Source organism: Poecilia formosa, unplaced genomic scaffold, assembly GCF_000485575.1.
Source record: "Poecilia formosa unplaced genomic scaffold, Poecilia_formosa-5.1.2 Scaffold27, whole genome shotgun sequence".
NCBI classification, from domain to species: domain Eukaryota; kingdom Metazoa; phylum Chordata; class Actinopteri; order Cyprinodontiformes; family Poeciliidae; genus Poecilia; species Poecilia formosa.
In genome coordinates, this window is record NW_006799966.1 from 2,950,053 (window position 1) to 2,976,574 (window position 26,522).

At 38.4% G+C, this 26,522-nt stretch overlaps 2 protein-coding genes across 5 annotated transcripts in view; both read right to left on the reverse strand.

Annotated features, from left to right (window-relative positions):
* The window catches only part of spidr (scaffold protein involved in DNA repair), a 44,056-nt gene extending 30,827 nt beyond the window's left edge, over window positions 1-13,229 (reverse strand). Inside the window, exons 1-8 of one of the 3 annotated variants that reach the window (XM_016669745.1) lie at window positions 13,001-13,229; window positions 12,608-12,754; window positions 12,463-12,523; window positions 11,797-12,003; window positions 10,111-10,253; window positions 7,307-7,542; window positions 5,201-5,310; window positions 2,501-2,720 (exon numbers count right to left, since the gene is read on the reverse strand). In XM_016669745.1, the coding sequence (XP_016525231.1) occupies window positions 2,501-2,720; window positions 5,201-5,310; window positions 7,307-7,542; window positions 10,111-10,253; window positions 11,797-12,003; window positions 12,463-12,523; window positions 12,608-12,754; window positions 13,001-13,015 (1,139 nt within the window). In that variant the 5' untranslated portion in view covers window positions 13,016-13,229. Of the gene's footprint in view, window positions 1-2,500; window positions 2,721-5,200; window positions 5,311-7,306; window positions 7,543-7,758; window positions 7,851-10,110; window positions 10,254-11,796; window positions 12,004-12,462; window positions 12,524-12,607; window positions 12,755-13,000 lie in introns of those variants that run through there. The other 2 variants (XM_007548679.2, XM_016669746.1) reach the window with 2 other exon arrangements.
* A 780-nt stretch (window positions 13,230-14,009) lies between these two features.
* mapre2 (microtubule-associated protein, RP/EB family, member 2) lies at window positions 14,010-26,008 on the reverse strand. Of its 2 annotated transcripts, none has more exons than XM_007548681.2 (7): window positions 25,923-26,008; window positions 17,966-18,093; window positions 17,321-17,466; window positions 17,021-17,237; window positions 16,660-16,805; window positions 16,051-16,209; window positions 14,010-15,414 (listed from the first exon to the last, which is right to left on the reverse strand). In XM_007548681.2, the coding sequence occupies exons 2-7, from the start codon at window positions 18,084-18,086 to the stop codon at window positions 15,316-15,318; spliced, it is 888 nt and encodes a 295-aa protein (XP_007548743.1). In that variant the 5' UTR covers window positions 18,087-18,093; window positions 25,923-26,008; the 3' UTR covers window positions 14,010-15,315. The 2 variants fall into 2 exon arrangements, with proteins under 2 accessions (XP_007548743.1, XP_007548742.1); XM_007548680.2 differs by lacking the exon at window positions 25,923-26,008 and adding an exon at window positions 21,174-21,519.
* Between the last annotated feature and the right edge of the window lie 514 nt (window positions 26,009-26,522).

Here is a 26,522-nt window from a genome sequence, read left to right on the forward strand (position 1 = left end):
GGAGGAGCCAACCTACTCTGCAGGAATTATGTGGGAGGTTAACCATCCATGCGACACAGGAAACTGATAGGAGGAATTTTACTAGATGTGCTGATCCTCTCATCTCTGTTTTTTTCCATTTCGACCTGTTCAGTGTCTGAGAAAATTGGACTGATCAATAAGTTTTCTGGATATTTTAAGCTTGACAGCAGATTCTTTTGGTTATGAAACGGTGTTAAAGTAAAAACACTTTTCTTTACTCAGGACGTTAATTTACTCAAAAATAAAAACCAGATGCATAAAAACATGAAAGTAATTGACAGATTTTACAGTGCATAATTGCATAAAAGAGTGATTTCCTTAGTCTAGGATTTTTTTTTAATAGTCATGACTCTATAACAGCAATGTTGAAGCAACAGGGAGGCGCTAAAGTCAAAGATACTTTCAAACCACCATGTGTTTTCAATCTCAGCCCTCTGGCTCCCTCCACTCTCCAACTCCCAAATGCTCCAGAAAATAATCCTACAGTGTTTTTTCCCCAGCTTTCTGGAAATGACCTAACTACTGCCAGGAAGAGGAATGTGAAGAATTCCCTGGAGCTGTGCGTGACGTCAGAACGCTGAGGAGGCCCCTTCGCATCCGCCAGCCTGGATATTCCAGAGAACACTCAAACCCAAACTCCCAACAGCTGGAGTCAACTGCTGCCTTGCTCCGGCTCCAAAACACTCCCAAAAGCACCTCCACCACCCCCACACCACCATCCGAGAGACTGATCCTCGCATCTGCACTTTAAGTTCTTACTGTTATACGCTGAGAATAGTAAAAGCATTACACCAACACCCAATTAGCAGTTCAAAATAAAGCTAAATGCCTTTGAGAGTGCCTTTCTAAGATTCTTTTCTGAGGTTCCTTTATTCTATGAAGTATTTTAAGTTTTGTGTTGTGTAACTTTCTGCAATAAGGTTTTTTTTTTGGTTGTTTTTTGTTGGCCGGCCAGGCCCCCTTTCGCAAGGAAGGACCCCAAACTTGGGAATCCAGTAAACCGACTCTCCATATCTATCGCCCACCCTATTTGTGCTGCTATTTTAAAACTATTTCAGTAAAAATAATTTTGTCTAAGTCATAAGTGAATCAACAGTGAATCCAGAAATGATTTTAGTTGCTGGTTCAAGGTTCAAACCAGATGCTTAAAAACTTAAGCATCTGGTTAATAATATAAGCCTTGTTGTCTTATATTATTGTTTTACATATATTTTGATTTGTTTCATGACACATTTAATCTGTCAACTTTGGTGAGAATTTTCTACCTCACACACTGAGATAATCATAAAATGACACAAAAACAGAACCATAATATCTGTCTATAAAATTCCAAAGATTTGAGAAATGTTTGCAGACGTTTGTCTCTGTCACATCACCTTCTACATTTGTGTCCTCCTGAATCTCAGATTTAGGTGTTTGTGATTTCACTGCTTTACAAAATATAATGGCTTCCCTCAGTGACTTTTGGCTGGAGAGTACTTGTGATATCATTATATGGTTCCTTGTAAATGTGTTACATGGTTTTTCCACTAACTACAGCTTGGCTGTGAAGCGGTTCAAAGGCAGATCTGACCACTACCAATCTACACTAGCCCCCACTGCGGACAAGAAAACAAATCTGTTAATGTTATGTCCATTTATAACCGTTTGCCGTTTTATATTTACACCCAATTCTAAACTTTATTGCAAGCAAAAGTATGATCTGCAAGTGCAAAATTCACAAAATCAATAATGTGTTTAATGCAGAAATAAGTGCTCGGCTTCATCTTTCTATGTGGTGGGGTGCATTCACTAGTGAGGAAAACCTAAACACTAATTTTGCAGATGATGCCAAAACAGAGGGCTTATTAATGTAAGTGAGCAATGGCATAGATGGAGGTAGGAAGTCCAAGTGAACCTGAAACAAGCGATCTTGTTTCAGCTTCTAAAACACTGCATCTAAAACACATCTAGTGCTTCATCTGCAGTAAGGCAAACAAGCTGCATAGGATAGTGATGGGATCTCAGATTCTGGATCTGTCAGAGTGACTGCAGGAACATGATCTTGAACATTCTCAAGCTGCCTTAAATTTGCAGATAAAGTCCTTTGCAGTCCTTTTTGCCCGTTACTAAAATTGATTCTAGTGACCAAGATCAAACAGATAATGGGGAGCAGTGGGTGCTTTCTGAGCTCATTATTTGACCACAATACTGCACTGTCAAATTTGCATAGCTGCAGCCCTAGTTTTACGTTGCTTATGTTTTTACCTATTTATGTTTCGTCTCATCTGTTGAGTCTGTAAGGAATCGCCACTGAAAGTTAATTGTTTTGTCGTCTGCCATCAGGTGTAGTATGAAGTCTGATCTGATTTGATTATTCACACCCAGGAACTCAAACCTGTCTGCAAGATTTCCAACTGCTGGCGTTTTTAAACAGCAAAGTCCAATCAACAGATAAATATGAACTAAGGGGACTTTGAAGTTCATCACACGGTCTCACCAAGGTGGGTATATGTGGATTACATCTCCTGGTGCAGGAATCAGCTGAGCTGCCGTCTCTCTGTTGAACAACACCAACATCCGAGTGGTTTCCTCGGACACGGCGTTTCTCTCCTGGTGGCCGTCTCTGGGGGGCTGCTGGTGCTCGCAGTGCGCCAGTTGCATGCTGGACTCCTCGTGGACCTCCAGCACCTCTAGCACCAGCACACCAGGCCGGTCCACTGGAGAGCAGAGCAACAAAAACACAGATGTTGAGAGTCTGTTAAGCGTCTGTGTACAGAGTGTACTAAGACTCTAGCAGACTGCTGCTCTCTGTGGGACCCGTTATACGTTACAACAATGATTCACTTTTAGAATCAGAACAATTTGCACTGCATAACAGGCTGAGTTGGAAATGAAACGCAGTAAATCCCCAGAGATGTCGGTGCAAATATTTGGAATTTCACCACAATGCTGAGTGAGCTTCAAGCCTGCACTGCAAGAGTGTAAAAACGATAAACAGGAGGGGCAAATTGTGGCAAAGCCCTGCAGACATGCAGTAAATCAAACTAAGATAAGACAGCGATGCTTAAAATTGGTCTGTAAACTTGACAGCTCCAAGTAAAAGAAAAAAAGAAAAAAAACACAGCATGAGAGGGTACCAGAACAACATTTCATTGTGTGGATATGCGATTGGCCAGGGGGAAGGGGTGAGTGAGGGGGTTAATATAATGGTCATAAATCACAGAGATATTGCTACAGAGAAATTATTTTTTAACACGTATCTGTCCAAACAAGACAAATACTGTACATGTTAACACTTATTTTCTGCTCTGAGAACTTAGGTTTCAAATGACAAAACCCCCAGAATAGCTGCATACTGTACTACATACCTCTACGTAGCATTCAATGACTTTAAACTTTCTGACATTTTGCCATACTAAAACCACAAACTTTTATGATTTTAATAGAGCATTACAAAAAAAGTGCTCAGTTGATAATTAGAAAGGAAAGAATTCATGGGTTTTAAACAAGTTCTGAAGAGTGTGGCATCTGTAATCAACCTCTCAAAGTCAATATTTTTTTAAAACTACCTTTTTGCCATACGTCTCTTGCCACCTTTGCATATAAAGATTTTTATTTTTGCCCACGCTTCTTTGCAGAAGACCTCTAACTGAGTCAGACTGGATAGAGTACACCCATCTTCAGGTTTTGCTACAGATTCTCAATTGGATTGAGATCTCAACTTTGACAAGGTAATTTAAACACAAGATTGTGATTTGATTAAACCATTCCATTGTTTCTCTCATTGTATATTTAGAGCTATTGTCCTGCTGTAAGGTGACACTTCACCCCAGACTAAGGAGTGCTGCAGCCTCCAATAGCATTTCATCCAGAACTGCCCTGGATTTACTCCCCCCCATTCATTTCTTTACCTCAAACTCACCATGACTCTGAAGAAAAGCACCCCTACAGCATGATGCTGCTTCACTGTGGAGCTGCTGTGCTCATTGCAGCGTGCAATGAGCATAGCACTTAACCAGAGCTCACTTAACCAGAGCCTCTTTGTTGCGTCTCCAACATTGGTTGCAGCAAGCTTCCTTCTAGCATCTCTGTATACAGATGAGGTCTATAAAGTGCACAACTAATAGCCGTTTTGTCAACAGATACTCTTGTTGCCCAGCCTGTCAGTTTAGAGGTCAGCCATGTCTTGGTAGGTTTGTTTTTCCATTTTGAGATGATGCATTTGAACAGTACTTTGTAAGATATTTAAACTTGGAATATTGCTCTATAACGTCACCATGCTTTTAACTGTGTGTTTGCTGTCATAATGTGACAAAACGTCTAAACGCTTAGGGAGCATGGATTCTTTTGCAAGACACTACCTCAGCCTTCGTCTTACACAGAGAAATAACACTTGATGAAATAATATGCACGTGTGTGTATGCGACACACAAGTACTTTACAGCAATTATAAACATGCATCCTCTATCAGCATGGACCAGCTGGAGAACATTGGTGTTATTGTTAAATATGAGTCAGGGAGTGAGTCAGATGAAACCGATCGAACTGCAAAAAAAAAACAAAATAAGTGTTAGAACACATGCAGAAGTTTATATTCTAAATCCTGATGTCAGCTAACTGACTTCAACTGTGTGAATGCTCGACACAAACAGATTAAATCAAATGATGATAATGCTTCGAAATGAGGTCAAGTGGGTGTAAACCAACACATTCTTAATCCCCTGTTTAACCCCATGACTGCCCACAAACCTTAAGATGTATTTGTGGGGTGTTTCGTTGTTCCATAGTCAACTGTCACCTTTGAGTAAGCTTGTGTCCTAAAAAAAGGAGGTACTTAAGAACCTGAACATACTGGTGGTTTAGTACACCACGGAAAGGAAAAAGGAAAAAAAAAATGAACTAGGCAAGCAGTTTCCTGTCACCTACATTGTGAGTTCACAGCTAAGTGTCACAGTAATCAAACTGCAGCCAACACTTCCTTTAAGCGGCCCCTCCATACTAACACATGTTTGAAGAAGGAAAAAGAAGAGCAGTTAACGAGAAAAAAAAACAAAAAAAAAACACCCGCTCAAGAGATGGGTTTCATCCCACTCACGAATCAGTTCAGTGCTGAACTTAAACAGTGATTCAGTTACATACATGCGGAACATCCTGATGGGATCTACCTTACAGAGTAGGTCTGTGTGACGCGGTTCACCTGTTGTGGCTGCTGCTACTGATGTGTCAGAGATGGACTTGTGCCTCCAGAAACTGATAGCTGACCTCTGCCTGCAATGAAGTCGGTTCAGCCTCTCTGCCAGACCTCCACTGTGGAACAAACACACACGAACACACACACACACACGGGGAGATGATGTAATGTGATAAATTCACACAGAACATATGACCTAACCAATGCTTGAGCAGATCTGTTTGTTTCAAAGAGAAATAAAAGCCTTTCTGATGCAGGCAATAAGCATGCAGATAGCCATCTGTCAGATTGTTGGGCTTAAACGACATTTAGCACCCACATGATGACACCAGGTGTCCCTTTCATCATCCCTTCTGCAGTGGAAACATTGCAATCAAAGTTTGACTGTCACCTGGCAGAGAGCAATATGTCTCGCCTTTCTTTGTTGAATTTGCTTGTTCCTATGATGAAGCAATACACTGTAGGAGTTTATACAGCAAATGGCTTCATTTAAGGAGGTAGTATATTTTTGTAGTTAATGTATTTATACATATTTAACATTTTCCTAATTCTTCCAGGATAAAACCCTAAACTTTAGCATATTTTATTAGCGATTATGCAAGATAAATCAACACAAATTTGATTCCAATTGTGAAGTGGAAGAAAAAAAAAAGATGCATTGTTTACCATATTAATTACATATTACAAAATCAAAATTTTATCAAGCCCTCTTTACTTTCACACCCCTAAAAAAAAAATCTAGTCCAACCTACAAGCCTCTGAAGTCTTACTAGTAATTAAGTAATAATCGACAAAGTCGCTCTTTGTACAAACCTCAGAAGCTTGTACAAAAACAGTGAGCAATCAAGGATCATGGCAGACACGTCAAAGAAAAACTTGTAAAGTAGTTTAAAGATGCATTAGGTTATAAAACTGTATACTAAGCTTTGAATATTTTTGCAGAGCTCTTTGCAAAAGAGTATGGCACAACTGTAAACCTACCAACACACGGCTGCTCACCTAAACTCGGCAGGATGACTAATAGAGCATTAATCAAAGAAGCCGCCAAGAGGCCCAAAGGAACTCTGGAGGAGATGCAGGATACGCTCCTTAGGTGAAAGAAAAAGTAGAGTGCTACTTTTCTAAAAAGAGGAATAGTTGTTATAAATCTAGCTTTTTTTCTTTTTTTTTTTAGAATTGTAAGCAGAAAGCCATTGTTGACTAAAGCAATAAAATAAAACTGACATTTTGTTGTATACCACAAGTCATGTAGATGACACAGTAAACCTGTGGTAGAAGGTATTCTGCTTTGCCGAGACCACAGCTGATCTTTTTGGCCTAGACGGAAAAACGGATGTGAAGCACTGTGTATAAACTATGTCCAACATGACATACAGCTGTGACAGCACCGTGCTATTAGAGGGGGAGGAGGTGTCACAACTGATGGAGGGCAATCCTGGGTCAACAACACAAAATCACCTTTCTGTTAAAAACGCTCACCTTCCCGCAAAACGACGAACCTGGCCCGAAAATATTTCCAAAGCTAAACGGGACGGCCTAGATCCGAGCATATTCATGTATCCAAACGGCTCTGCCAAAGTTCAGACCTAACTAAAATAAGAAACCGTGGCAACACTTAAAAACTGATATTCACAGAAGTCATTAATCAAATCTGAATGAGTTTGAGGTTTTATGCAAAGAGAAATGGGACAACGGTTCAGTGCACGGATGTGTAAAGCTAATAGAGACGCATCCCAAAGACCTCGAGATGTAATGGCATCAAATGCACACCACTTTTTTAAAGATTTTCTTTTTTTTTTTTTTTTTTTTTTTTTTTTTTTTTTTTTTTTGTTTTTTTTTTTTTTTTGTTGCTTTTGCTTAAAAAAAACAACAAACATTCACTTTTTTTCCACTTCACAATGATGCATTTTGCGTTAATTATATACATCTCAAGTTTGTGGTTGTAATGTGTAAAATTCAACAACAAGAAAAAAATCCACTTCAGAAAAACGTTGACTTCCTGAAAATTATATTTTTGTACTGCCTGAAATTGTGCCAGATCAATTTTCACATAAGACTTAAAACCTATCTTAGATTGTTCTGCACACATAAAAAAAACAACACAATTCACACCTTTTAAACTTTCTTTTCTTTTTGGTAGAGCCTTCTGGGGTTTTGAACTGCCTGTCCATTGGTTTTTGAGGCGTCTGCAGCATTGCCTGCGCAGATGTCAGCCAGTCACGGACAGACTTTTTGCTGCCCTCTCCGGACTGGAGAGAAAAGACGTCGGAGTCCAGTTTGCTTGATGTCAGCGTGCAGCCAAGATCATCTCCATCAGACACATAACCTGAGATCTCTAGCTCTTTCATCTAAGAACAAAGTACAGGATGTGAAAATTTTGATGAGTCAGCATAACAAAAAAATAAAAATAACAAAAAAAAAATGACATGAAGTTAAAAGGTGATAATGACCTGACTCAGCTATTAGTAAATTAACAAACACTGAAATGAGTAAATGTGCTAAAATAAAGAGGTGGATATGGTACACTGACTGATGAATCCACAAGATAAGGTAACAAAACAAACTTTCTTTCTGCTGTATCACTGCTCGGTACACCTGAGGGAATCTGTTCACATGGAAAAATCCACAAGAACCTGAGTTCCTGTCATGTGCAGACAAGACCAGCATACCAGGCTATGTCAGCCAATCTGTTCTCTTATTTGAATCAACTTGACCCTGGTAGGCAAGATGCCAGCAGACGTCACACTCTAACCAGCCACAGGGAAAAAGGAACACTATGTTCCTGGCCTGGGCTCAAAAATGTTTTCGCCCAGCACTGAAGCATTGTAAGCGCACAGCGTAGCAAAGCCCCATCCACTTGCAAGCTGCTTCTTCCCCCCCCCACCGAGAACAAACAGTAGTAAAACTACACTTGTAGTCTCGCTCTTGTTAGGATGGAACTGGAGGTTTTTGACCTCTTTGTGTGCAGTGCTTTAAGGAGTCAGAACGAGCAACACGCTTCATCTGGGAAGTGGCCTCACTCGTAAAATTCCCTTCCTATGCAAAGTCGCCCGCCTGGCTCCGCCTGTCCACTTTCAGCGGCAAATACAAGAACACTGAGTCTGACAGGCGAGCTCTGACTGAGTCAGTCAGGCATTTATCAGGCGTAATAAACTTTGCCCTCTGTTGGGATGTTCCCGCTCCGTATGCTGCCGGATCCGGCTTGATTTACAGTTTTGAAGCGCACAAGGAGGTTTGTTTCTAAAGAACACGTCAACTTGTACATAATGCTGGAGAAAATCAAGTCAATATTTACCCAATCTAGAATAAACTGTTTTCACCAACTAATATTGCCTTCTTCAACTTGCTAACATTACTAAATGCGTAAACTTGAAAGCTTCCTCAAAGATTCCATGTTCTAACCACAAACCTCCTGCTAGGCGATCTTAAATCTTTTTGACCCCATAAAGCTGATAGCAGCAAATGAAAATTGTGACGAGAGGAAGTAGCTAAGGTCTGTGGGAGCGATGTTAATCTGTCGACAGGCTTCCTCTTAACATGCAACCTCTAAACGCAGACATTTCTGCACAACTTACTGACTACATGTGTTAGTTTGTTTGTTTCCAGCAGACCCAAAAGTGGCTAATCTAGCAATCACTGTGATGGTATTTTTAAAAAACTTAACTTGGCAAACCACAAAAATGCAGCACTTAATCCAAACGTTCCAAACCAAATACAAGGTTGGCCTAAAATTAATAAAAGATAAAACTGAGTGTTTGCTTGAACCTGAGCCCAAACCCTCTCCACTCCTTGTGCATTCTCTCCATGCCAGCCCTGCCTTTGACAAACATTTCCTGTGAATGATTTCTGAGAAAGACCAGTCGGTCTAAATCTTCAACTATACAGAGACAGAATATGGTAACAATTTAAAAAAAGTTTGTTTTTTTTCAAAATTCTATGCTTTTCAATTAGGTTTTAAACAATTAAAGAAAAAGGAAAAAAGTCCGAAGTGACTTTAAGACATCAATAAAGAGTGTCATCAAAAATATCATGATGGATTTTTATAGTAGGACAAATAAAAAGAAGAAACAAAATGGTATAACTGATACTAAGGGGCAGACACTTAATATTGCTGAAAATCTATTTTTGCAGTTGAGCAGCTTAATGGTTATATTAAAAACCATTAATATAAAGACAAATATTTTAATATTCAACCCTCAGATCAGTAAATGTTACTCCTTTCTTCTAGGAAATAGGAACCATTTCCCCATCATAGCTGCTTTGAATGTGTTCAACATCACAAAATGCCTTGCATTTAAGCCAGAGGGGGGTTTTTGCTACCTCAGCTGATAAACTTTGACAGAACATAACATAACTCCAGGTTGTCAACACTAAAGCTTTCAGATCATCTAGGAAGAGTAAAAACTCCACCTAGTGGTGTAACAGCTGAACATACAATCACTAGTGAGGAAATCCATATGAACAGAACTGATAAAAAAGACTTGAACTGAACCAAAACAGCACAAATATTATTTTACTCTGAAATTGTTAACCTTTAACTGTCAGTAAAGCTCAATGCAAACCTTCGTGGCGTGTTATTAGCTAAAACTATGATGTTTTAGCTAATAACACGCCATGTTGGCCTTAACATACTCAGTTAGCATCAGTATACAGTAGTAACCTAAATTTTACGTCATGTTGTTGTGGATGATACCCTGAATGAAATACCTAAATGAATATAAAGTAGACTTCTAGCTCCATCTAGTGTCTCTTCACAAAATTACAACTTTAAAGAATAATGGGTTTGTGTTCAAACACTGAGCTCTACTTTCTCTAAACTGGATTTATGCGCATAGTTGAACCTGTGAGGAAAACAGATTTCACCTTTCATACAATGTTAATTTTGAAGGTTATCGACAGAAGTGCAGTAACCTCACATGTTCAGAATCGAGAGGACAAACATTTGTGCTTTCATCAGCAGAGTCCGACCCACAGTCTGAAATTTGCTGCCCGCTGTCCTTTTCATCATCTTCCTCGGACTGATCCAGATCGCTGTCTGTTTCTATAACAGGAAGATCATCTGAAGACAGACAAACAGAAAGATTTGGCGCTTTTGAGTGGTGCAAACAGTATCTTAAAATCTTTATCAGTAAACACGGACACCTATGGTGTTATCAAGGAACAAAGGTCTATTCAGTAAGTATGCTAGATAACTGAGAAAATTCGAGAAAACAACAGTGTTGTGTGCTACCAGCATTAAAAGATCATTTGGATTTAAATAAGCAAACAAGTATTTCATTAGGAAAATACATGCCTATGAACGCAATTAGCTATTTCAGTTTGTTCTTGCTTGGTGCAAAGAATATCTATTTTTCTTAAGCTAACTTTTTCATAATGTGTCCTGTGGCAGTGAGAACATGCCATTTAGGCAAGTCAAATAATTGGTTTTCAAGACGAAAGCAAACATGACTGCCGAAACTACGATGACCAAGCTGAACTGTCCAACAGATCTTTTGATAATCTGGTTAAAGACAACAAAGGTCCACCATAGAAAGAAGAGCTACAAGTGTATTTTATGGGGATTTCATGTGACGGTCCAACACGGAGTCAGAAATCATTTTAAAATTGAGGGTAGATAGTACAGTTATTTATTTTTTTACAAGTAAAAATGTTAAATGTGTGTTGTGTTGTGTAGTACGTGTGCATAGTTATCAATGTTAAGCCTTTTATATTTAGAGACTTTTTAGACAAAAAGCTGAAAGGCCAAAACTGAAATCGGCAGGTCAGTCATTTTAAGGATCGATGATCGGCCAAAAAACTGTAATCTGTGCAGCCCTAGGTTTTATACTGAGATTACACACAGGTGGAACTCCTGACAAACTTTTAGAGTCAATACTGTGATCTTGGGTTGCTTCAGTTTGCCAGGGCAAGATTAAAAAAAAAAAAGGCCAAAAAATAAGCAGTCCACTAATTTATTGCTGAATCAGCTTTTCTTTTTTTAATTGCTTTTAGCCTCCCCACCCCCCAGCCCCCAAGATGATAATTTCAAGATTCATTAGGCCCAACATATTAAAAGAATGGTTCAGCAAGCATTAGACATTCCTTTCACATATGGATTAGTTTAACCCATGATAATTAGTTTAACCCATGTAGTCTTCAGGAAACTACACAGGCTCCCAACGTCGATGCTAAATTTTTTGAAAAAAAAAAAAATATTCCAACTATTGAAACAATTAAGAAAAAGTGACACTTTATTTTGACAACGCAACCACATGGCATGTGGAAACTTTTTGTACGTCTAGTGAGTGCTTGATAAAGCAACACCAATTGCCAAGACTTCCTAAAAGGTTTGTTGCTCATTTTGCTTGAGAAATCAGGTGTTTCAAAAGGGGAGTATACATAGTATATACACAGTTGTACAGGAGAATATTTATTCCAACAGAGATTGCTTTATGGGCAAAAATTCACTCAGAGAGAGGACTGTAAAAACACATCTCACTTTCATGTCTCCCTTGTCTAAAACACGATAAAAACAAAAAAAGAAATCTGTATTTTAAAGATACTATGTTAAACACGTTTAAAATGCCTCAGCTCAATTGGTCTGGGCAGATATTATTCTTTACCTTTCTCATTAGTGAGCACGCTCAGAGCAGTGGTGTAAGACTGAATCAGAGCATTAGGTCTTCTTGGCATTGGAGGTCGCGGCCTCTGTTGCAAAGCAACTTTGGACATACGCTGCACCTGACTCTCATCATCAGACGGTTCAGTTTCACTGGAACTCCAGGCGATATCCACCGGGTCCTCATCATGGCTGGGAGCACTGCTCTGCACTGAGAAACCAAAAACATAAAGAAGAAAATGATGTCAGGACTTAGAAAACTGTTTAACAAGCAGACGTGCAAAATAAATAAATAAATAAAAATATAGCATCAAAGATGCTGCAAAAGAGCTGAAAAAACTATCTAAATCCATTCAAACTGACAGCAGTATAATAGTCCCAGGAGGGCTCCAATATTTACACTAAGAAAAAAAGCCAGAAAGGAATTTTCCAAAATGTACTGTATGTAGATAAGCCTTAAACAGTTGCGGAAAGAAATGCTGACTGGAAATAGTTAAAACAAAAACAAAAAAACAAAACAAAAAAAAAAAAAGTTGCAGGGAAAGAAGTTTCGCTTCGGGTGTTCTTTGTTGTGTCCGGCTTACTTAGCATTGAATTAGAGAGCCTCTGTCAGAAATCACACTGTAAAATACAGAAATTAAACAAAAATGTCTATTTCTCCTAATATTACCTGAAGCAGGAGTATGAACCAACTTCCTTTTGACACGCAGCTTTTTTCCTGACTGAAGATTCTGCAACAAAAGCAAAAACTATTACAACCACCAGGACAATCAGAGGTGTACAGTTACATTATAGACAGTGGGAAGCTATGTCACCGGGGTGCCCAAAAAACTGTCCCCGCATGTTGCCCAACTTCTGGAGGATAGAAGTGATGCAGTTTCTCTCTCCCTTTTTTGAGGACCACTTTCAACAGCATCCGCCGGAAACAAAAGACACTTTATGTCTTTGGAGAGCCTTTTACGCTGACAAAGAGATTAAAAGAGTAGTTAACAATACAGATTTTTTTTAATCTAACTTGAATAGTGTAGAAGGTAAATCATCTGAGTTTAATTAATAACTAAAAATAATGCAACTCTGCTCAGGTCACTGCATGGCTGGTAGGTAAACGCCTGTCAGAAGTCTTAAGAAGCCGGCCGGATAACATGGGTTGCTAAAGCAAGTGAAGTTTAGCGTAACTCGGCTAACAAGCTAGTTAGCAGCCTTCTTACCTTCCTGGAAGACATGGAAACAAAAACATGCAAACTTCCAACTTAGTAATGTTTCCGCTATGGGTGTGTTTAAACAATAAGGTTGTTTAACCCGTTTCTAGCAAGTTCCCGATGTTTGTAGCCGGACAGGTGTGCAAAGAAAGCGAACTGACAGAACTACTGGTGGAGTTAGCTCAACAGCAGTAGATATGCTTCATTTTTTAGCAGCGCGTCCCGCAGGCGGGCGGGCTGTCCATGTGAGGCAGTTGCACAACCACGTCCTAGTTAGTTACAAAATCCCCTTACTGTGCCAAGTTAAGGGCTTTCATTTATTCATTTCTGGACACTGGAAAAATAACAAGTCTACATTTTGTCAGATGTTATATATCTCTACTCCACGTATGTACTTTAGTTTCGCTAAACTGCCACTCCATAAAACAGGAGGACGTAAACGCAACACTGTTATGACTATTGGCAGATTTTCTTCAGAAATGTATAATTAACTCTGTGGGAACCGTGCAAACATAGCATATTAAGTCCACGTTTTGCTCCTTATGCTTATTGTTTTTCTTGCTTAAGTTTATGTTTTTACAAGTAGATTTCTAAAAATCTTGTGAGCTTGTTCAACCCCACTAAGTCCACACTTTTTAGAATTACATTTTGCTACAGTTCTAAAACAGCTTAAGAGACTGAACGTTCTGGGCATTCTCAGGAGTTTTTAAGCCTTGCCTTAATTTCTCAAATGGGTTTCAGTCTTGGCATTTTAAAAATACGACTATGCTTTCATATAAAACATTCAGTTTAAGCTATAACTTTGCCCAGTACTTGGCTACACCTTTTCCAGGCTTTTCTTCCCTGTCCATGTTGAAGAAAAGCCTTCCCACAGCATGATGCTGCCACCTCTATTTTACACTGCGGACGACGAATGTAGGATGATGTGAAGAAAACAGTTCAGTACTCCATCAAACAAATAAATTAAGTTATTTCAGTTGTGAGTCACTGTTCATTTATAGTTACAGGACACGTCTTCTGTGGACTCAAAATGTAATTTTATTACAGCACATCCACTCGAATCGTAATATCTTTCAAACAGCAAGTTAAACATACAAAAGCTCACTTAACATATCTGTTTTTTTTTTTATTAAATATGTAAAAAGCAGGTCAAGTTATTCACAAATGAAATGCAAACATGCAACACATTTTTGGGGGAATGCATAAGGAATGGGACATGGAAGAAAAAAAAACATTTACCATTCATTAACTATTGACAGTACATGTTTACATTCCTTTTTCATTTACATAATATTATATAACTAAAGCATTGTGGTGCGCTGTTCAGCTCAATATTTTGTAAATGCAATATTAAGAAAGGGTACACAATGTACTTACTGGAATATTATGAGGCAACCTGCTCAGTGAACCGACTCATCTCTCTAAGACCTGTGGTTTTAAAAAAAGAAAAGATCTAAAAATACAAACAGAGCGCTGAGATTGAGAACCTCAAAAAGGCTGCTTTATCATAAGACTAGTCAAGTCTAGCTGTTCTGCTCCAATAACACATTGTTCGACACACTGATTATCTGGAAACTTGTAATTGGGAGGACAGCTGTGAAATAGTCACAAGTTGGCATTTTACTACATTTTATTTGTAACTCCGTAACAGGATAGTCCTCCCTTCACGAGGATGCAATGCAGATTTTTGCTCTATTTCTAAGGCTTAATAATAATTATCATAATAATAATAATAATAAATACGGTGAGGATCTATGGACAGATTGTCCAGAACAGAGTCAATGTCAGTGCAACACATGGGAGGAGGTTAAATAAGAGCTACTACGAGCCCTTCCAGGGCTTTGCTTATTGCATTCTTGTGGTTAATATTGATATGCAGAATGACACAGAAATAAAAAAAATAATAATAATAATAACAAAAGTGTAGAGTTTAACACTTGCAATGACAGGTTAAGGTTACCTGCCTAAAACTTCAGCATTTCATCACATCTACTGCAGGAGTCAAAACTACTTTCCACCCACACAGTCTGTGAAAACTTCTGTGATGGTCTGAGCTTGTCTGCTAGTGGAGGTCATGGGCACAAACCTGCCACAGCAGTTCACCAAAGAGTCACAAAAACACCAAACAGTGAGCAGAGATGCAAAAAAAAAAAAGAAACCCCTGTGATGGTATTTTTTTAATCCAGAAGGTTGCTTCATGTGCTCATTCTTGGAGAGAACAAAAATAAAATAAAATAAAATAACAACAGTGAAAATTAAAAATCCTTTGACAGTTCTCACATAATAAAAAGAGGAGTTTTAACTTCGGTGAGGGATGATGGCAGTCAGTATTCATCTTGTTCTTCCTGCGGATCTTGTGATGTCGCCTCGTGGGCTTGCTGGTCTGCTTCCTGCCCGTCACCCTCAGCCAGATCCCCTCGGTCCTAAAAAAGAGACGCTGAAGCTGAGTATCGGTTCAAGGCAAGCTCATGTGATTACAAACGCACACAAAGACTTCTTATTTCATCCAAATGGACAATAACTTTCACCAGATTTCTTAACTATTAAGATGGACTTGAAACTACAAACTACAAGTTTTGCTTTAAGAACATTTTAAGACTATAGGTCCAGTTCAACCTAAATTTGAAGCTGTCCATAAAGTAGTTAAGTGTCCGGGTTTCGATTTTTGAATGAGTTTGCGTTTAGTCAGTAAGTCAAAAAATAAGATATTGTTGGTTAAAATGCTAAAATCAACATGTGATTGGTTAAATCAAAGATAAATAATGTTAATTATATATATTTTTTTAAAAAATTAAAAACAACCACATGTACTGCATGTTTTGTCCTTTACAAGTTGAAGATGAAAAACCAAAGTGTGGAAAATTAAAAAAAAAAAAAAAAACTAAATTTTCTTTCATTCATACTTTCCCAGCTCAGAAAAACTTTTCCCAGACTTTTCAAGGCTGTGTATGAACTCTGACACCACTTACTCACAACAAACAGCCCCTAGAGACATCAAAACGGGAGAAAGAAAATGTGCCCATGTAAGAGAAAAAGAAATTCTGGAACTTGAAGCCGACCTGTTCGTCCGAAGCATAAAGCACCTCCATTAGCCGATCGACAAACGGGCTGTTTTCTTCACCCTGTTCCTGGCACAGCATCTCCACTTCCCGCAGCTTGCTGAAGTAGTAGTCCCGCTCCTTTTCAACCCCTTCCAGTGCCAACTTTAATGTGTTCACCTGAAAACAAAAACAGAACTGTTGAAGGAAATGCTTTAATGAGGAAGCAAAAGCAAAAACAGAAGTGACAAGACAAACTGAAAGACAAAGCTGTTTCCAAAACAACCAAATGTCCAAATCTTCATCTTGGAACACAGTAAAAAAAAAAAAAAAAGAACAATATAATAACTGAATAAATATTTATCTGCTCAAACCAACAAGAAAAAAACATCCTCACAAAGAGGCAAAGCTGTGAGGAAAAGCTTAGCCTAATCTCAGAGGAGATGATTAAATACCGGAAAAGTCGAAACTCTCCATTTTTGCATCCCAGCAAACTCTGTTTCATTATTCTTTAGAGCAGCTTCCTCTATGTGTGGAAATGATAAATGCTGCACAGCCTCCTTGTATGACGAACTGGGAAAGTGAACGTAAACAAACTAAAATTGGGAGTGTGAGCGAACGCCTACCTACCTGCTCAGTCAGATGTGTGACCTGCACTTCCAGTTCTTTCTCTCCTTTGACAGGAGTCGATACAGTTGCAGGTATCTTTTTGGCTGAAGAGGGTCTGGATGTTGGCGTTGAGGCCTTGGGAGTAGTAGAGCTCAACCTTGAAGCTCCTGTAGCACATTGACAGAAAATCAGAAAAAGGCCATTTCGATTTAAATCACTGAAGTTCAAACAGTTTCCATTCACTGTCAGACACAAACGTTTCAAAACTCAAAAGGTTCCAGTACAGACAGGGATGCTGAGCAGAGTGGATGGCGGAGTGGAGTCAAGTCGACTAAACTTTAACAATTATTAATTTCCTTTCATGTTGTCAGCTGAAGCTTACCTGCCGTGGGGGAGCTGGCTGCGTGGTGAGACTTCTTTGGCAGGTTGAAGATTTGCTCACCAGGATCGGGCGGTGGAATGGCATCCTGACCCTGCCTGGCTTCCACCGGGTCGTACTCTTTACCGTCATAGTTGGCATCAAAGAACTTCTTAAACCACTGGATGAAATCCAGGTTGTCCTGAAATCTGCCTTTGACAAGTTTCTCCACTGGAATAATCTGAGAAGTAGATATTGAAAGTGAAGCGCGTGTTAGAATGAGAAGGCGCGTGATCTGAATAAAGCCGCATTTGGGCGACCCACCTTGTCCACGTTCATCCTTTTGAAGGACGCCTGCAGGAGTTTGAAATTGTGAATGTATTCATGTTCCAATTTAGCTTGAAATTTGACCTTTTTAAGACTGATGCAGCCAGGGAAGAGCAGATCCATGAACTGGCAATAAGCAGCCCCTGGAGAAGGAAGAACAATGCACAATTTTGTAAATTCTAACATTACAGGTCAAATTATGGATATTTTTTCTTATGTCATCTACTTGGAAAAAAAATGAGGGGATCCCACACAATGTAGGCCAAATCTAATCTGAGCCTAATTAGGAAGCACATAAGAAGTAATCAACCAATTAGTCTCCACCTGAAGAAAAGGGTTAGAGTGTATGTGTATGTGTATGTGTGTGTGTATGCGTGTGTGTGCGTGTGTGCGTGTTTGTGAAGGAAGTGACTGATTGAAATTGGATTACTCGGCCACAGCGGGACAAGGCAGCGGGCTTCAGGTTTATTTTTAGACAACTCTCAGCAAGAAAAGAGGTGAGCATGTTTCCACAGGTTGCTGTAGAACTGCTATCTTAAACAGAAAAGGATTTAGAGCCATCCATGCATTACAAAGCAAAGATGCAATCTGCAAAACATGCTTCCCGTATCAAACGGCGCCTCGGACGCTGCCTGTTCGTACCTGACGAGAGCTGCTCCACTTTTGTGTAGTTTAGGCAGAGAATATCGTTAACCCAGGCAATGATGTCATGCCTGCTCATAGTCTCCTGGGTTATTGAGGTAGAATATACGTTGACCGCCATCCCCCAGCTGAAACAGAAAGGAGAAAAACGTTAACTAACAAATGCAGAGCGGCGAGTTTTAACTTCCCCCTGTTCAAAATCTTTTTAGAAAATAAAGACTTGATAAGCCTGTGATTATTAGCTTAAAATGGCATTAGGGGTAATATGTGAAGTTGTCACTTAGTCTGTGAGAGAGTTTTTAATCTTCTGATGCTTTGATGTGACAAGAAACTCCAGGCTAATTTTTAGGACCTCAGCAATGGGCCGGTTGCCAAAGCAACACTTTCAAACCCCCAAATATCCTTACTGATGCCTCTCCTGCACTGTCGAGCTTTTAATGAGACGTCAGAAAAATAATATGAGTTTTCTCCAAATTCATGGAGGTCAGAGTTGCGCAGCTCTACCCCTCCCCCACTTGTTGCTGTACATTACTTGTCAACCGGCTTTTTCTTCTCCATGCGTAAAGAGACCATTTTGGGTATGTGATAACAACTGAAAAGGTTAGTGTCAAAATAAAAACATTTAATAACATGTTTAAAAAAAAAGACTACTACTCAATAACTTTACTAATTAAATAAAAGCAGTTAGGTCATTCTGTGTGAACATATAGTTGTGGTAGCTTAACTCCAGGTGCATCATGGGTTGAGAATCTAATTTTAGCTCATGTTGACTCATTATGCATCACATCACTGTAAAAATCCTAATTTCAATAATCTTTCATTTATCATTGTAGATACCATTACAATAAATCCAGCCAGGTTACACTGCATATTCCTGAAATTTCTGAAGCTATTAACTGAAAATGCACAGAAAAGGTCCTCTTCTGGGAGTCAAAGTAAACAGAAGTTCTAGAAATCAATAACAGATTTTCTTGCCAGTAGCAGACACATCCATTGTTTGTTTTATTTTGTTGTCGTTTTTACATGAGATTAAACTGTAATATTCCAAATCTGGTTGCCAAATCTACTAATTGGGGCCACTTGTAACTACAGATTAAAAAGGTTACAACGAACCATCAACATATCTGCAAACTAAAACTTTGATCCTTAATCTACAGATGAGGCAGTTAAACAAACTGCCCGAACGATGCCCAGTCAGTGTTCAGAAATTCAGCAGGTAGCTCAACAACTAAGGAATGTTCTGTGATCAGCTGAACTACGGATGAGTGACAAAAGCGCAAAGTGGCTCCAGTGGTTCTACGGGTCCAAACGGAATCATAAAAATCTATTCTACTGCTGTAATGATATTGCTCAGTCTGTCTCAAAGACTAATTTATAACATAAATCTTACAAAAGTGTTGAATTAGAAAGGCAATTTGTTCATTCTGATGGAAAAACAACTTTGCAAGCGGTTCATCAAGTTCATATATAAATATGAGCAACCACTCACACTGGGAATTTTTCCTATCAGCTTGTGTGTGCGTGTGTTAAAAAAAAAGGGAATGGCGATATCACAACAATATACAATCAATAAATTAGAACATTATTGAACATTTTCATTATTTCAATAAGATGGTTCACTACGAGAAAAAAAATATTTCACCACAGACTGATGTTTTCAAGCCTTTATTTCTGGTAATTATGTTGATTTTCCACTTATAGGTATTAAAAATGATATTTAAGATTATAATATTACATCAAGCTAATAAAAACAAAGATTTGGGGCTTGATGTATTCTCAATATCTTATTCTATGGCAAACTTTTACATTTTGAGGTGTGGAAAAAATGGTAAGCTACAATCTGTCTTAAAATAGGGTATAAGATGTGCTGTAATTGTGTGTGTGTGTGTGTGTGTGTTTTTTTTTTGTTTTTTTTTAATCTGGGTGTTATGAATGAATACACTGTACAAAGACCTGCCGGATTGTCAGTGATGCTGAGGGATTCAGCTCTCTAATTTTGGCCTGTACATGTGAAATCATTGTTTTAATTTACAATGAACATTTTATTACAGTTATTTATAAATTATTATTTATACAGTTATTTATTTACAGTTGAGTTTTTAATTGACCCAAAAGTAGAAAAATAATTATTTGGTTTTGAGACAAAACTTGGAACATTCAGATCAAAAGTATGCAAATATTAGGGATAAGAAATTAGCCACACATTAAAAAAAAAATCTCTGGTTCATACCTATCCTAATTGCACAAAGCCTGTTTTGTAAATTCATTGTACTCCCACTTTTAGTCCCCTGCCAACAAGATTTTGTGTTTCACAAGATCAGTCATCTCTATTTTCCAAACTAGGTTTGATCTTTTTTCCCCCCCAAAATCCCTGTGCACGGAACCATTTCATGGATCGAGAAGACAGAACCATTAACACAATCCTCTGATCGTGGAGCAGAGCGTAATAACATATTAACACAGTTAATAATCATTCTCCACACGCAGAGAACAAGATACACGGCATAATATTAAGCTGTGGAGGAGGAGAGGGGTCCTCTCAGTGATTCTCTGAGGCCGAAGGCAGGAAGGAAACTGGGCCAGCCCATCTCATGTCAACAAAGCGGATGTATGCGTTGCTGCTAGCATGCTTTGTTAGCCTTGCGGGGCTAACCAGAGCTGGACTGATGCCTGAACCTGAATCTTAACGCGGCGGCAGTCATCTCTTTTATAGCGACTGCATACGTTAATTAGAAACACCAAATGCCCTTTTATCACAGCAGCAGAGACCGATAGTCCGCAGCAGACTGTCATGTCACGATGGGAATGTTCTAGCAGCAGCTTCTCGCAGGGTAGCCGCTTGATTCAAAAGACGCTCCGTGTCAAGCCTCCCCGTGAAAAATGAATAAAAATGTTCTTGTCCCAATGCACACTGAGCCACTGAACCATCCGTTGCTACCTGCAACGATTTGGGCATATGTAACGTGGCAGGAATCTGTGGTTTTAGGGTGATTTTAGAGTGATTTTGCGCCACAGTCCCATTCTGAGCGAACAGGATTTGACAATCGGAGGAGGAAAAACATAACGGATCGCTGCAAAGCAAGAAGGGACGCCGAGGAGGAGGCCAGAACAGAACTTGCGTTTCAGGTTTTGCAACAGTGCGTGTCTTTTTATGACCTTTTTTCCCCCCATCGTAACATGACATAAAAGCGGCATTACGCTGGTTTACCTGTAGGCGCGCTCTCCCCGCACAGTATTTTTCCTGTAAGGAATGATGTTGGTTCCGTTGTCCTGGACGATGTCGTTGTTATTCTCTCCATTTGGGGAAAGGGCTTGGGTGGGACCGGGCATTTGGGTTTCTAAAATGTTGAACAGATACTCTGTTCTTGCTCTCTGGTCGGGTGGAGAGGAAAAAAGAGACACCAGGAACGATGCAAAAAGCTATGAAAGCGGCGCACCTCCAAAGCTCCCTGCTTCTGTCTGCTTATTCCTCACAAATCTCTGCCCTGATGATGACGGCGTCGCAACCTGCACCACGTGACCAATGGGGCTGGTTGCTATGTCAGTGCACCACTCTGTGTTGATAACTAGCTGTGAAGAAGTTTTCAAAGCTGATTTGTTTATGTTGATGACTTGCCAAACAAGGGGCATCTAAAACATTGGAATATTGTCAAAAAATTATCATCAGGAAATGCTTCGAATAATAATTACCCAGCTTATATCAGGTTGTTGTGGTATCCTACAAAGAAAGCAGCAAAGTAGGATAATAGCGCAATAAGCACATTAACTGAAAAAAAAAATTACAACTAAATTTAGTGGGTGTTTATTAAATATTTTGTAATAAAACAACCTCTTATTGTTTTCTAGTAGCAACTGATACAATACTTGACTTAAAAACAACCTTTCAGATCAGGTTAGGCATTTCAGTGAAACTGTGATATATTTAATAAGGGTTAGACCAGTAATCTATACTGATCCATCGTTGTGACAAACAGCATGTTGACAAAAGCCAGCAAAATATTGCCTTAAAAGAAAAAAATTACATGAGAATGAATTAAGTGTTTTAGGTTCCATAGTAGTCATGGCTTATTGTTTGTAGTGATATTGGATATTTGCATTTATTCAGACTAAGTTACATAATTGTTACAGTGTCACTAATAATGTACAATTGTGTAATTATGCAATTGAAATTCTACAAGTGTACATTTGAGAAACTTTATGGATATGGGCATTTTTTTGTTTCTACATTCTGACTCCTGCACAATGCATGTTTGTTTGTATTTCTCAATTTGAAGAGTGGCTAATGGAAATGTGCTTCTGTGTCATGTTATATTTATATCTCATGGAAAAAAGGAAGTCGAGGATAACCAATTAATTGTTCCTCAACTCTCTGATTAGCCTAAACAGTCTATATTACGATAAATGATTTCAGTTGCATTTATGTTATAGATATTATTGTCAGTGCCACCAAAAGTGTCACGAATGATTTTATTAATCAAATATTTTAATATTTTATATTTATAACAACTCTACTGGTGTTGTCAATAGTCTGTAGTTGAAACAACATCCAACTACTGTAAATGAGAAACATAAAACTGTCATGCATGAAAGTAGTAAATATTCTGAAAAAGTAACCAACTATAGAAACAATTTCACTTTAGATTTATAAGTCAATTCAACAAAAAGTATCTAGCTGCAACACAGACTCACATTTTGTACCACCGTTTGTTTGGGTTGCCATATCTGGTGTAATCGCACTGTGTTTGTGTTGTTATTTCCATGTAACAACTGAGAGGGACAAATGATGTCTGTCAGAAAAACTAATTGTGAAACTTGTGAAAATGATAAGAAGCTAACCATAGAGTCTCAACACAACTTACTGTCATACTACAGAGAAAATGAAAACTGTCTATTAGACTAGTAAGGCTATAGTAGCCAAACATATGAGGCACAAACAGTACATATGGATCTTGACAATTTCATTGATTTCCTCAGACAAATAATGAAGATCTATGTGACCACTGCAGCTCCAAGCTACAAGACCTTTGTTGTTTTTTGTTGTTGTTGTTTTTTGTGCAGGACACAAGCATTTCAAGCTGCTAATAACATCTCCAACAAAACCCATGAAGTACAGAATTTTCGCTTATCTGTTTTTACTGCCTTAGTTTTTTTTTTTTTTTTGCTTTTGTTTTTCTTTTTGCCATTTCTTCAAGAAAAGCCTCCATAAGATCTTGAGATCAATACAACAATCTATCAAACACCACCCTCAGTTTAAAGGTCAACTGATACAAAAACCTAAAGCTCTTTACCCATCTTTTTTTTCCTGCCTTCATGTGACAGATCCACATGCTAGCTTCATTATCAGACATGTAACCATTTAAAAATATTTAAATAAATTCAAACGCTAAAAGAGTAAACTTGGTGTGTTTTTTGTTTCGCTTGTCATATTAGATTTAACACACCATTAAATACATGTAATTGCTGTTCACTTGTTTAAATTGCAAACCCAGACCAGAATATGATTGTTCTTCAATATCGCAAAAGCTCTTGGCAAGCATATAGTCTGTGCATATAGTTAAAACTCCAGCACCCCCATCAGGTTATGGTTAGTAAGCCAATGGTTCTTCAACATAGCAGCTGACAAATATAACCCTGGAAAAGATGACCAAGACTTTGGTTTCCCAATTCAGCTAATTCATCTTAAAAAAGATGAATTAGCTAAATTTTTTGTACCTTTTTTTAAATTCAGCACTCTGTGTTTAACTATTCTGAGCGAAAGTATTTTTCTTTACTTTGAATAAATCTGGAAAGTATTTTTCACTTAATATATTATGAAGCAGTAATTGTACATCTGTCTCTTTGTAGGTGTACATTCCAGATTCGGATTAGACTTAGATAAACATGTTGTCAGTAACTGTACTGTTTGGTTTTGTTACTGTTTTACTGAAGTGAATTATCCAGCTTTAGCCAGTGGATCACATGCCAAATGTGTATTACGTTATTAATTCATCGTCACTGAAATCTGCAATTTCACTCTATGAAGTGACTAATATAAGTATTTATTTTTTCTTTTTGCAGAATAATTTAACCTCAGTTAGACTGGATGGAGAATGACTGATTTGCTACAGACTCTAAATAAGACTTTAGACTCTAAATATGTTTTAGGTTGGCCTTTGACTAGGCCAACCTAAAACATCAACATGCTTTGACCTTAACATTTCCTTTGTAGCTCTGGTTGTATCGTTTATGGTTGTTACCCTGCTCAAAGGTGAACCTTCGCTGCAATCTCAAATCCAGGATTACTCTGCATTTAGCTCCACTCATCTTCCAGTCCACTCTGTTCAAGGTGTGTTCAGGGTAATGTAGTGTCAGCTCTTTGACTCACAATACATTTTGGATGTAGCCTAAAAAGTTCAATTTTGGTCTCATCTGACCAGACCATCTTCTTCCTCAAAGTCTATATTTGTGGCAACTTTTGCTCGTCCTGTTGACAGATTCTCACAGCTGATCTGTGGATCTCTGCAGCTTCTCCAGAGATACCACAAGCTGCTTCTAATGGAATAATCGTCTCCTTATCAGGCCTGCCAGTTTTAGACTGCTGGTAGGGTCCTGGCCGGTTGGCAGTAGAGTCATGATGAATTGAACAGAGCTCCTTGAGATGCTCAACCCTTGAAATATTGCTTTACAACCAAACCCTGCTTTAAATCTCTCTACATCTTGATTTCTGGCTTCTCTGGTGTGTTATTTAATTTTCATTGTGATGTTTGTCTTCTAATGTGAAGTAACTACAATAACCTATAAAGCCTTTGCAGAGCAGCTCTATATCCTGTTTAAATTGCACACAGTTGGACTCATTTTAATTAATAGGTCATTTCTGAAACTAATTTGCAACACTGGCTTTCTTTCAGATGTGTCAGATTAAAGAGGGCCGAAAACTACAGTCTAAAAAACTACTTTTCATTCCATTTCATTTGTTATGTTCTACTTTGTGGCGGTCCATCACATGAAATCTCAATGAAAGTCGCTGCAGTTTGTGGCTGAAACTTAACTAAGTGTGAAAAGCTTCAAAGGACATAAATACTTCTGCAAGCAACGCAATATAGTTCTCCAGAAGCTCAGATAGCAAACAATGCTAAGAGCCTGGCTAATGCTTTTCTGTTTATGTTGCAAGCTGTCAATTTAGATTTAGATCGTAACAGATTGGTGGTTCTCAGTTCAAGGCTGATGCTTTACAGTAACCATTAGGGTTGTATGTTATGCTGATGCAATCAATCATCACTGAGATCTGTATTGCATGAGCTAACTTCAGTCTGAGCTTTATCTTACACAGTAAAATCATAGGCAAATATGCCTCCTACTCGGAGTGGATTTGAGTGTAAGGCACTCTTCAAGCAACAGAGTAGGAGGGGGGTGCAGATGTGTTGGCTAGTGAGTTAACACTGTAGACACATCTGGGGAATTTAAAAAAAATCAAAGTAAAGCTAAGGAGGATTCCAAAACTTCTCAAACCCGTTAAATCTCCCCATTTCTGCTAATAACATACATTCCGCTATTGTTATTTATCAAGGGAAAAGCAGGATAACCCTGCTAATTTGCAGATTTTAAAGCAAACGTGTCACCGAACAGCTAAAGTCAGTCTGTTGAATGAAGCTAACTCAATTTACTGAAACAAAATAGCGATGTATGGAAAAGCCAAAACAATTCAAGTGGAAGAGCGATGGTTTACACTTACGCCAAAGATAATTTCAAGAGATAGCGGGACATTTTGTCCAACTAACAACCAAGTTACTGTATGCTAATGTTGCCTTCACTGTCAAACCAGTGACAGTCGACATATGCTCTGACCCTCTCTAACATCACCACAAGCATCAGCTACTACCGCGTATAACCACGTTGCGGATACAAAAAATCCGTCTCACTTTGCGAATCAAAACGAACCACAGATTTGAAAAAATTCAACATAGCAAATCTTACTCACCTCTTAACTCCGATCCACAGATTACAATGTGTTAAAAAAGAAAGCAGTTTTCCGGCTGAGCAGCCCCACCCTCAAACGCTCGTAAAACGAAGAACGTAGAACTGGAAACTGATTGGATAGTGCTTCATCGGCGTCACAGCTGATTGGTCCGTAGATAACATCTGTTGTTAAAACGGCCAATGGCGTCCTCATGCGTTGGTCATTCACAACGTACGGCATGTCCGTCTTCTCGCTTTCTCACATATTGAAAAATATTTTTATATAAATATTTTCTAAAAAGAAAACAGTTTACAAAAAACACTTTAAAATAAATACTTTTTAATTTATAAAGCAAAGCAAAGGTCTAACCTAATTAAAGAAAGCGTTAAACAACGACCGATAAATAATGTTCTAAGTTATGACTTAAATATTATGAAGAATTTTAATTAGATTTTTTTTTCAAATGCGTAATATTTAAAAATGTTTAAATTAACAAAGTTTGATTATTTGTTCAAAGCCAAATATGAACGCAACACCTTCATATAAAACTACTAAAAGACAATCTGCGAGGACACATCACAAACAAAATAAATAAAATTAGAAGTATATCTAGCTAATAGA

Excerpts from the sequence above, each read along its gene's own strand:
- mapre2 (XM_007548680.2), bottom strand. The coding sequence starts at position 21,295 with ATGCCCGGTCCCACCCAAGCCCTTTCCCCAAATGGAGAGAATAACAAC. Across the intron at positions 16,806-17,020 it reads AGCCAGCTCCCCCACGGCAG|GAGCTTCAAGGTTGAGCTCT; the intron begins GTAAGCTTCAGC and ends AATGTGCTACAG. Across the intron at positions 16,210-16,659 it reads TCACACATCTGACTGAGCAG|GTGAACACATTAAAGTTGGC; the intron begins GTAGGTAGGCGT and ends TTTTGTTTTCAG.